The following is a 12,181-nucleotide window of genomic DNA, read 5'->3' on the forward strand; positions in this document are numbered from 1 at the left end:
TAGCCAGGTTTACCTCCAGCTAGCCAAGCCAGGTCTAACGTGATATGGGGTGTCTTGGACAACTACATGGTGAGCATACCGTCTAATAATAGGCCGCCATGCCAATCTTTAATACCGTAATAATAATAATAATGGAAGATTTGTGTGATTTATTGTGAGCTCTTTTTTGTTTGTTTTACAAGTTGGACCTTTTGAGAAACGAGTTGCTGACTGTAGACTCTAAGTCCCACCTGTGGTGATGTGGGCGTTCACCTGTGCTGCGCAGAGGAGGCTAAATAACTGTGAATTATCGTCATAACATTGATACTATGGATATTATTTGAAATGGAGGCTTGTAAGTCCCACATCATGGCAAGTGGGCATTTGTATGTTGTTTTCTGTATACGTTCCGGGACCTGTGCCCCTCTCTCACCCCTGAGCTGTCCTATGTACTAAGCGTTCTGGCACCTTATGATTTACAAATTAAGCAATGGTTTTACATGTTTGTTTTTCTGTGCGTTCCGGGACCTGTGTCCATCTCGTCACCGCTGGGGTGTCATATGTACTTTGCGTTCCGGTACCTTATGATTTACAAATTAAGCACTAGCTCTACATTGTAAAGATGCTACATTCATGATGATTTATACAGATTTTCTGGTACTACACAGATAGATCTGGTTTAGGTAACTGTCATATTCTCCCCATAACCAGATCCAGATACACCTTAGATGCCTCTCTAAAAGTGATACTCATTCCATTGTAATCAAGTCCGTCATTACCTGTATTTAAAGGTAAACTGTGCTATGGTATAAAAATAACCATAAAAACCTAAGGTAAATAATTGCACACCAATTATTTAGAGGGAGCATCTTTGCAGGACTGTTTGTACTGAAGATAGGGTGTGACCTTTGTATCTGTCAAGGGAAACCAATACTAAAACAAAGTCAATCAATCCAAAAATCTAATGTTCCATAGGAAAATCACATCATAGCTTTCTCTTACCTGTTGTTTCCACATATGGCTTTAGTGGTTTGTCAGTCTCCCCGAAGCTGTTCGTGGCCTTGGTGGTGCTTAGCCTCTTGGGCTCTGGTGTGGTCACCACAGTGAACGTCCTTTGGGAGAGCCTGGTTGTAGTGCTAGTGGTGGTAGCCACTGTAGTAGTTGAGGCCCTAGTGGACAGCGTAACATTGGGCTCTGGTTTGCCGTCATCATCTATGCTATCTGCTCCAGTTGGTCCCCAGTCAATAAATCCGGCCACCGTAGTAGTCCGGCCCTCCTGAGACTTGTCATAGCTGTCCCATTTGAGCTGCCTCCTGGCTCGGAGTAACAACCTCACTGTGTCTCCTCTGTTCCCGCTAGGTAAAGCTGCTGGAGCTTCAGCTTTTGCAGGATCACCTGTCTCCATTTGAGAGTATCTCAACCGGCACTCCCTACATGCTGCTTGTCCTTTATGTGGTGTTTTCCGATGCTTCTGACCCTTGACTTTTGGCCCTGTCCCCGCCCTATAGTCTTGGGGTGGAGGGATAGGGTTCAGGAGCCTGCGGGCCAGAGGGCTCACTGTTCTCCAGTGAAGCTTGTTGGGCGTGTCCCAAATGGGCTGCCAGCGAGGCCGCGAGCGAGGCACTGGTTTTGGCATGAGTTTGATTCCCAGACCTTGACTGAGGGGGCTGCACACGGAGAAATCCAGGGTCATGTGGGTCATGGCCAGCAAGATCCACATCCGGTGCCCCACACAGCTGCCAGGCCTCACAGCCGATGGACTGCAGAGAGGAGAGTAATTGAGAGAAGTCGTTTTAGATTCAGACAAAGTGCACTACATATCCAAACCATACAAATCAGGCTCCCGCCATCGACTTCATGGTCTATTGTAAAGATCCACATCTGTATTCACCCTTCATTTGCTCGTTTGGCAAAGTTCAGCTCCAGAACTTCTTGAAGTCGTGCTGAATTTAGCTTAGATAATAATTAGCTTCAATCAGTTAGAATTAGAGTGTAAAGGTCAGACACAAAGTAAACGTTGTAAAATGTGAAAGATTATGGATTTGTACTCTTTGCTCTTAGCTGTCTTAAACAGTTGAGTCTTATCCTTGATGTTACAGATTCATATCAATCCAGAGATGATTACACCGACACACAAGGTTAGGCCTGGTTTAGCTAATCATCATATTCTGCATTATCTCCCGCAGACACAAAGTCATCAGATTCGCAAAGGGCAATTTGATTATGCAGTGCAATGATTGGGGAGGTAACACGCAATGCTGGCAGGAGACACAGCATGACAAGTCCTCACCCACACTGCTAGTGCAATAATTTATTCAACACCAAAAGTATGTCCCAAAATGTCCTTTTGTCATGGCGTAATCCTCAGCTGTGCTCATCAACAAGGTGGCAAGGTGATGGATAGACTGGAGGCTCAGGCCGGGAACCTACAGTAGACTGATTTACAGACAACCTTCAGTGGCCTCTGGGACAAAGCTACACATTGATTGAACCTCATTATGGGCTATCTTTCATCTGTGCTGTCCTTGGTGAATTTAAGCTCACACAACGGGCTCGTTTTGGTAAAATAACAAAGGTGATGATGGACGGAAACGTGCGAATAAGCTCATCAGATCCGAGAGGCAATAACACAACACGTACATCAAACATGTAATCACTCATGATTTCTTAAGTCCAATGTGGGTATTTTTACAACTGCCCTGATTTGCAGTGATTCTACTTGCACTAACACGTACATTATCGCGTGTCTTGAGTTTACTTTGTTGAAGTTCAGCGAAAGGGACATGGAGTACAGATTGGACACATAGAGGGAGGTCACACAGCAATCCGGTGTATTTTAACAGTTCATAATTTTCATTTTCTACTTGATGGGTGGGTCAATTGTAGCAACTCCATCTATCTTTAAAACTGTCCATGTATATGTGTAAATATATTGGATATAAAAAGTAGTCCAGTCTTTAAGGGGTGGAGCTATGTTATGAGATGTCACGTGTCTTTGACAGAATAAAGAAAGTTACACTCATATAGAAACAAAATATCCCCTCAGAATGTGATGTAATTACCACAACATGTCCTGCACCCTTATCTAAACATAGCTGAAAGTCTAAATATGCATACAAACACATTAATAGAGATAGAGCGACATAGTCCTTGCTTTATCAGAGAGATAGAGCAGTGCTTGGTGCCTGGTGAGGGACGGGTCCATGGCCTGAGTGAGTGATGATGTCACCGAGCATTCAAGCTTTCCAGAATTCTGACTGTCACTTTAGTCATTCTGGCATCTATCTCATTCTGACCCTATCACAAAGCCATCCAATCACAATGTGACCTTACAAAAAAAGACAAAAAAAAAAAATCCCACTTTCATGGAAAGATTTGAGAAACCTTCATTCAAAGAACTTCAAAACTCGCCACCACACATCCTCGAGACACCGGGAATGCACCCGTCAAGTGTGACACTGACGGACTGCATCACTGACATGTGTCACCTTAATCCTAAGGTTATTTTCAGAATATCATAAAATTCAAGTGATATGCAGTCAGTCTTGTCACAACTTTTCATTTGAGTTGATAGGGAAACACAGAAAATATGAACTGATAAATAATTAAGAATGGCATTTTAATTGAGCCATTAATAGTGATTGATGTGGTCATAAAAAAGCGGTGACAAGGTCAGCGTGCCATTGACAGTTAGAAATATTGCTAATGATTTGTCTGTTGAGTGCTGTGGCAGTAACCTCGGACTAAGATCACATGAGAGGTCACTCAGGTCCAGGGAAAAACAAACATAGACACAACCTGAGGATTTTCTTTTTTTTTAATTTATTTATTTTAACAACAATGCATCCTGCTTTTAACACTGCAGGGCTTGAACATGCCCACAACTATATCAGTGGAGCTAAGAAGAACAGCCTGAGGGCCAATAGCAACAAAAGGCAAACATAACTTATGTGATCTCAGATGGTTGAGCCTGTTATAAGATTTCTAAAACATGACCCAGTTATTCTGTGTTGAAGACGGATGAATGGTCCGCAAAATTTCTCATTCAGGTCATGCTATTCTTACTGCTGTATTAGACCAGTTTGAGTTTCCTGAAGACGTTTCACCTCTTATCCAACAGAGGTCCCATAGGTTAAATGCCTGAAACTCCACCAATGCAGCATTTCAGATTAAACCTTTTCAAGAATCCGCAGTCCAGTTGCCTTCACTTCACAATTAGAATAGAATTCTCCCTCTCTGACGTGTTCAATAGATATTTGGACATGTCTGGTTGAGAATGCGTTTGCCCACCGGCATTTGTGCACTGTTAGGATTACAGTTACTGAATATGGAAACCAGTTAATCTGTCTGATACTGGCCCTTTTTTCTCTGTCTATGGTGATATTTAGATAGCTAATGTGCCCAATAATCATTACAGACTTCCTCGTGGTTGATACTTAATTGATTAATGAGCGTAACAACAGTTAAGGTGACTAACACAACATTCAAATTACATAATAAATGTTATTCTTAATTAGCTAGAACTGTTTTATTAACATTTTTAATATTTTCCTTGAATGGATTTTTACGTCACGGTGGCACAGTGGTTAGCAAGGTCGCCTTACAGTAAGAAGGTTCTGATTTTGAGCCCTGGCTGTGTGGAGTCTGCATGTTCTCCCTGTTCCTGCGTGGGTTCTCTCTGGTACTCCAGCTTCCTCCCACAGTCCAAAGACATCAAGAGGGGACGAGGCTGATTGATACTCTAAATTGACCGTAGGTGTGACTGTGAGTGCGAATGGTTGTCTGTCTCTATGTGTTGGCCCTGTGATGGACTGGTGACCTGTCCAGGGTGAACTCGCCTCTCACCTGAAGGCTGCTGGGATAGGCTCCAGTCCCACCCACCCCCCCCCCCCCCCCCCACGCGACCCTTAACAGGATAAGTGGTAGAAAATGGATGGACGAATGGATTTGTATGTACATTAACAAAAACATTTCTCAACATTTTATGAAATTTATTTGCCAGTTTACTCAGGTGGTTGTTGTTTCAGCATTGAGTATAATTCCACCTATATAATTCCAGCACCTGCAAAGAATTCTATAGTCTGTAGTCTATAGCCCTGTGGTTTCATTATTTAAAAATGACTCTCTAATATTCTTTGACATTCCTCATAATGAAAATATAATTTGGAAGTATACAGCACAGATGGCAGATAAAGTGCAGTATTCACAGCGTGAACATACCAGATTGCTTTCTGGTGGGAATGCGTGTCTGGTGTCCTATTTTATGAGCACATGCTCCATCATACCGTCATTACCAACTTCAGTATAAAGTTAAGCCCTAACAATATGGCAGGAAATCCCTTTAGTGCAGATTGTGACGTTTCCTGATTCAGAGCTCAGCACCACAAAGCATGGTGATTATAAATGAAATCCCTGTGGGGCACACAGGCAGATGGATTTTCATGTAAAAACCACATTTAGCTGAAAAATTGGAAAACTTGAACATTTGGTGGAGGAGGGCAATTTCTCTTCACGTGTTTATAGGAAGACTGAGGAAGGTTTAAGTTGACTATAAGCTACTTTAAATGCATTATTTGAGCACTATTCAGTGACCCAACGGGCTAGTTTCGAGTCCTGGATTTCAGTATGCCGAGCCCATTTCAGAGCCAGACATAGCAGGGAATAAAATTACTTGGTGAAGTTATGGAGCGAACCGTTAATTAGCGTGTCTGCTGGCCTGGAGTATGAAGGTTTGAAGGTCAGTTGAAGACACGCTGGAATGATGATATCAACCAGGACATGACAGACAGCAGATGAAAGAGGCAGCATGTATTTCTGCTCACAAGACACATGATGTCACGATAGGCACACCCCTATTACACACACACACACACACACACACACACACACACACACACACACACACACACACACACCAAGTATTTGTGTAATGCTCCTCATTGTTTTATTTTGTTTTTGTACTAAGTGTTACTATACAGTAAGCTGATATCCTTGGACAGCAAACCCTGAGATGAACAGTTGGAGTGTATATGTGTGTCATCACAACCTTGACTGTCCTTCATCAAACTCAAGCAAAGTAGAATTACAACAAAGAGCAGGATGATGTAACTGTATATGTCAGATTTCTGTGCAATATATTGGGATTATGTCTCTTGGGCCTAAATATTAAAAAAAAAAAAAAAAATCACTGGAGGAGGGTTCACCAAGCTTGACTTCTCCCTCTCCTCTGCAGTTTAAGCTGTACTATATTCAGTAAATCTACTTCTGTCTTATTCTTCAGCTTCATACAAACGCCACTGTCAGGGGGTTAGGATTAGGCCCTGAGAGACACTCCAAATGAAACAAATGATTTTCATGCTTGAGAACCGCTCTGCAGCACATAATTAGGGTTCCCCGTTTAAAGAAATACCATTTGGCATAAAAGTCAATCTCTGCTTTATACAGCTAAATTACATTGTAGAGTTTGTCATACATAAATAATATTCTAGAACAGCGTGTGCCGTGCTCTGACACGAACCCCCCCCCCCCAAAAAAAAGAAAGGAAAAAAGAAAAAAAGCATAATTGGCCATAGAGAAATTTTGAAACTAAAGCTCTAGGATCTGATGTCACTTCCTAGCTCTGTATGCAAATAAACACATCATTTTTGTTGGTAGAGAGCAAATCTGGTGTTGTTTTGAACAAGTGAGAAGCAGCAATGCTTTTCATGTGCCTATTCTGTCAGAAATTTAAAACGAAGTAATAACGAACAAATCAATACGGTGTGGCACTTCTCTTTGGCATGTTGAGCACCAAACAAATCACCAGAGCAATCAGACACACCTGAAAAACATCTAGATTGGCTTTTAATAATAATACGATGATGCCATTGGCGCACAAACGAGCATGTATTTTCACTTATATGACGTAAGCCAATTTGGCGGTCATACATTTTGGCCCAGGTCATGTTATTGTATGGGATACGCAGCCCAGATCAGCTCTCAATCTGGTCTGAGCTGCATTTACACCTGTACTTACAGCTGTCTACTTGTCAGAACAGGGTCTAAGCTTTACAGTGTAGGACTGAAGACTGCCAACAGTGCCAACAGCAAACATAGAAGTAGACATAATTCCAATTTCCTGTCCATTTTCTCTTCAAAACCCACCCTGCACGGACAGAGTAAGCCTAATCCATTGTATACACTTCTTAATACCATTTACCTGGCCTTGGAACTGGAAACCTCACACAACCAACATAATGCCATCAAAAGACCAAATGAATGAAGAGCAGCCTTTGAAGTCTGTAAAAAAGATTTGCAGCACAATACTGAATGAAATGTGCAAAGGGTAAGTTAATAAAAAAAAAAAGACCCTTCATGCATATTGTTCTGCCTTGAAGATAAAGATGGCTTTGCATTGGAGGATGATGCTTACATCCCAAATGTCAGATCCTTGACATGTAAAGTAAACTATTGTGGTTTGTACTGTCGTGCGAGTCTTAGGTTTCAAGTCTTTTTCTCTTTCATGATCTATGAATTGAGCCGGAGCAGCATTGGAGGGCTCTCGTTCTCAGCCACACAATGACTAAGACACTCTAGAAAAAGTAATTACATTTCCCTCCCCCTGCTTCATTTGTAGCATTAGCTCAAGGGTTTCATATGGAGATGTTGAAACTGATTTGAATGTAACCCAGTGAGAGTAAAATGATGTCTATACTGTGCAGCTGGAGGATGACAGAGTGAGCGCTAACTTAATTTATGACATTGTTCAATTTGTCAGGGGGCACACAACATAGATATTTTACATCATGAATACTGCAAACGGCAAGAGACTGTGAATCGGTTCCCAGCTATTACAGGCTGCAGTCATGGATGCTACTACTCTACTCTGGCTAGCATCAAACAGTGCTAGGGTGAAGTCCCAGAGCCCAGTAGCCCAGCCAGAATGTATCATTATATCTTACTGATCTCAGTGTGACTTTAGAAACAAAAAAACGGTTCGGCTCAACTCGGACAAACATCTTGGAGTGGAATATTGGAATCTCAATATCCTCACTTTGTTCGGCTTGAGCACAACTTTCAGTGGAGTTTATCATGAAATTCTACTCAGTCGACCTGGGAACTGGGTTCGCCTTGGTGACACCACTCATAATTATCCAAAAGTTCAAAGTCATCATTGACAAAATTAGTTTTACTGCTTTGTCTTCACTATCCTCTCACCTATAGTCCTGTTGTGGAAACACCTATAACTTGAATTGCAATCATTATTCTTATAATTAAATTATCATTCTGTTCAGAAAACCCTGCCTCTGGTCACTGATGTGGAAATCCCATGACGACCCATCCTCACGCTGTGTCCACACTAATTTCTTAATATCACTTATCAGCTGTATTAATATCGGTTTATTATTTTTGCCAGACGTATTTTCATGAACACGATTTTCAATTTATCTTAGAGGAAACATTTGTAGTAACAGAAAGAGTGGAGATGAGAGATTTGCAGTATCAGCAAAATAAATCTCTTTTCACTGTAATCAGCAAGTGAGAAGCTGTTGGACAATAACAGTAACATTTTAAGTAGAGAGAAAAGGACCCTCAGCACATACTTTGGGCTTGCAACGTGTCAAGCATCTTGAAAAAGACGAGCAGTGCCTAATGATTCTGCCTTTCCTCCAGAAAAGATCAAAGTAGTTCAGCGATGTCTGGGCCATTATGCGTAGCAGTTCTACAAACCATGTGCCAGTGGGGGCACAGATAAGTAAAGAAACAAAGGGCAGGATATAGTCTCTGTGAATGAGGCCAACTTTAAAGTCTTTTCAGAAGCCTATTTAAAATGCTTCACAGGGCCTGGATGTTTTAATAATCATAAGAAGTCAAGCTTAACAAAAAGTGGCAAAACAGTTAAGAATACATTAAAGCAGCACTACACATTGGGACTATTTAAAAAAAAACAAAAAGAGTCTAAATTTAGAGCCATACGCCTTCCTAACACTGTATATAAATTATTGTCATGAGAGTACACAGAGCTAATGAAGGATAATCTCACTCTTTGAACTCATCCTTTGCATCATGTTAGACCCAGTAAAACTAAACTATTATCTCTCAGGCTAATCAGATATTGCACCTAATTATTGTCCTCTGCACTGTGTCTCTGGCCCACTTCTGGTGTCATCTTCACACTGTGATCACTTGTGCGAAGTAATGCAGGTCTTAATTAGAACTTCTCAGGAGTTGGCAGAAGTGAGGCCTCAGCAGATGGGCTTCCCACCTTAGGGAGGTGAGAAAGGCATGCCTTCTTCAATCCCCTTGCCCTCTGTCTCCAGGGTGCCATCGATAGAAATTTTATCAGCATGGTCTTGACAGCACTGCCACTGAGTACACATAATTTTCTAACCAACACGGCTATTGAATGGTGCCTTGTTGAAGGTGACTCTACCTTTACTGGAAGTATGACGGTAGACACTCGCTGCCAGACAGGATTTAGACTGAATCAGTGGCTGGCTTTTTTCTTTAACCTCTCGGTGGGGTTTATTTTTTTTCCTGCTGTGGAGAAGGGGCTCCTATTGAGCTTCATGTTAACAATTTAAGAGTACAAAAAAAAATAATAATAATAATAACCAGTGTTTTTATTCAGAATAGCACTTGTATTTGATGGAGCATTTAGACACTGAACTTCAGTTTCCACGTCTCTCCCACACACCCCTAAAAATGGCACTTGGAGGAAAAAAAGAAAAAAATGATCCACTGGGGAAAAGGTTCACTGCTACAGTTCATGAAATTTCAAACTGCAGTGGGTGGTTTTCTCTCTGGTGGGTCCAAACAGACACAGCAAGAGGTTACAATAAAACTTTGTGAGCATGTATGGGAGGACAATATCACAACAAGAAACTTCCACTAACTTGACCTGAAAAGACTGTCTTTTTCTATTTCATTTGTCATTATCATTAAATTGAGATAGAATACAAGCATTCTGATTGTGGTGAAAGAGGATTTATGATGGAGCTAGCTAATGAGCTTGTAGAGAGACACACATATTTTGTTTGTTTCTAGACCGCCTATTTTATTTTGAATTATTCATCAGTCATTCTTTTTGTCATTCTGTTTTCCACCTTTAAAAAAAAAAAAATGGAGTCACCTGTACGTGTTCTAGTAATAAGTCCTCATTTCCTGGCATTCCTCTCTTCTCATATCTGTTTCTTACCACCATTGGTGGAGTTTGTATTTAAGTTCATTTTTCTGTTTCAGTCTTTGTTGGGTTCTTTTCTTCAGTTCAGTTTGCCTTCCTTTACGCCCCTGCTAAGTGTAGCATGCAGACTGTATTAATAAAAGGCATAACTGCCATGAGTGTTTCTGGCTGAACAGTACCACGCTGAGTGGGCGACAGGTGTGTTTACACAGTTATTGGGAGGTCAAAGTGGAATTAGCATCTATTCCCTTTACATGACAGCCAATCTGTGGTGGAGCCAAAGGTTAAAGCTCCAAATAATTGGCGCATTCTGTACATATTAAATGAGCTTTGCTCTTCTTGCATCAGTTCCACCAGTGTCGTCATGTGTTTATGAACAGGTGGGAAAGGTTCCTTACTGATGGAGAAATGTTTACATTTTTGTCTAATAATCCATCTTGTGTAAAAACTGAAGGCTCAATTTAATCCACTGGAAACAGAGTGATAATTTGGCCAATGAGCCACCATGCTTGGAGATCTGACTGTAGTTTTACTGTAGTATTTGGTGGCAGCACATCATAGGACAACACACTCATTTTGCAGACATGTTGCTCAGTAGCCAGTGTGGTCAGGTGGACTATCTTCTTTGAGATATGAGAGGGTTTCCTGTCAACAGTTGTAGACACAAATATAAAGACACTTCTGTACCTGCTTTATGATTCATGCTTTTGTGTTGAGCTGTTGGATCAACATCGCTTTCAGGAGGTGAAGCCTCTGGGCAAAAGGAAACACTTATAAACTGAGCTAGTGGGCTAACTGACATCTACTGCTGGGTGCAGCACCATTAGGATTACCTTGTCAGTATCACTGTCTAGACTCCAGGTATGTTTATATTGTTCTGGTTCTCTGTTAAGATATTTGACTTGTTCCAACTTAACATCTGGTTAGAATCAGTCAGTGAACAGAGATTTCATATCACCGCAGTACCACAGACAGTATATATAGTAGGAGAGGATCTATAAGAATGTGATGTTCATTGTTTCTTTGACAATGTCTCAGTCAGATACGCTTCCAGCTGGAAACATTTATTCCATCATTCCATGTCTATGTGCAACATGGCAACATACATTATTTATAGCCAAACCGTGTGAAGATTTGCGGGGTTTTTTTCCCCAGCAAATATGCAACGCTGTCAAGGTTTTAGATAAAAGCCTCGTGGGATGTGTCGGATGGTTACGTCTAAAGTCATACACTCTGATGTATACTACTAAGTTTCTCTACTAGTTATGTTGTTAGAACAACGTTAAAAAGATAACAGCCTGAGACAGTGGGATGCTGGTGAGCAGTCATCCAGTGTGTTTCCATTCATTCCACCTTCCCTGATTCTGCCAGCCTCGAGGACGGCCCATTCACACTGGGGAGAAGACTCTTAAAATAGAAGAGTGTGTGTGTGTGTGGGGGGGGGGGGGGGGTGGTGGTGGTATGTACTATGCATTTACACTACCCTAAGAGTGAAAGAAAGAAAGGAGAGGAGCTGTGTTGCACTCTTTCCCTCTGGGGGTTAAAACTCTCTGATAACATCCAGGCCATAGAACAAGGACACTTCTCCTTTCACATGACTCACTGTGAGGCCAGATTGGACCCTACTGGCAAAGCAAGCGGCATCACACTGCTTCATCAACTTACAACAATGGCCCCTCGAGTGAGAGTGTACATGCAGCATACTGTACACATCTACTCAATTTAGAAGGTACACAGCTGATACAACATCCCAGAATAAAGCCTCCTTTCAAGGGGAAAACATCTCGTCTCATAATACTTAGCTCTCTGATAATGATCTCAGCGAATTTCATCAAAATAACACAACTCATACTTTCAACCACAGATAATTGAGGCTGAAACATTAGATTTTGAACAACTTCACATGCTATGTTATTGCCCAATGCTCTCTGCTTCTGTGTTCTGGTAATCTACTTGTCAACAGAGGCATTTTATAAGTTACAGGATTCGTCTCCTTTCAAAACATTTCATGTCTATGTGTATGTATAACAACATATATTA

The 12,181-nt window shown here is 41.4% G+C and overlaps 1 protein-coding gene across 3 annotated transcripts in view; it reads right to left on the reverse strand.

The window, feature by feature from the left end:
• Nucleotides 1-12,181, reverse strand: part of ajap1 (adherens junctions associated protein 1) — a 52,480-nt gene that overhangs the window by 25,902 nt on the left and 14,397 nt on the right. For all 3 annotated transcript variants that reach the window (XM_086214316.1, XM_086214315.1, XM_086214314.1), the window contains one exon: nucleotides 982-1,739. In XM_086214316.1, coding sequence (XP_086070442.1) covers nucleotides 982-1,739 — 758 coding nt within the window. The remainder of the gene's footprint in view (nucleotides 1-981; nucleotides 1,740-12,181) is intronic.

The sequence above is a fragment of the Aulostomus chinensis genome, chromosome 9, assembly GCF_037954235.1.
Source record: "Aulostomus chinensis isolate RoL2024-O1b breed Wild chromosome 9, RoL_Achi_v1.0, whole genome shotgun sequence".
NCBI lineage: Eukaryota > Metazoa > Chordata > Actinopteri > Syngnathiformes > Aulostomidae > Aulostomus > Aulostomus chinensis.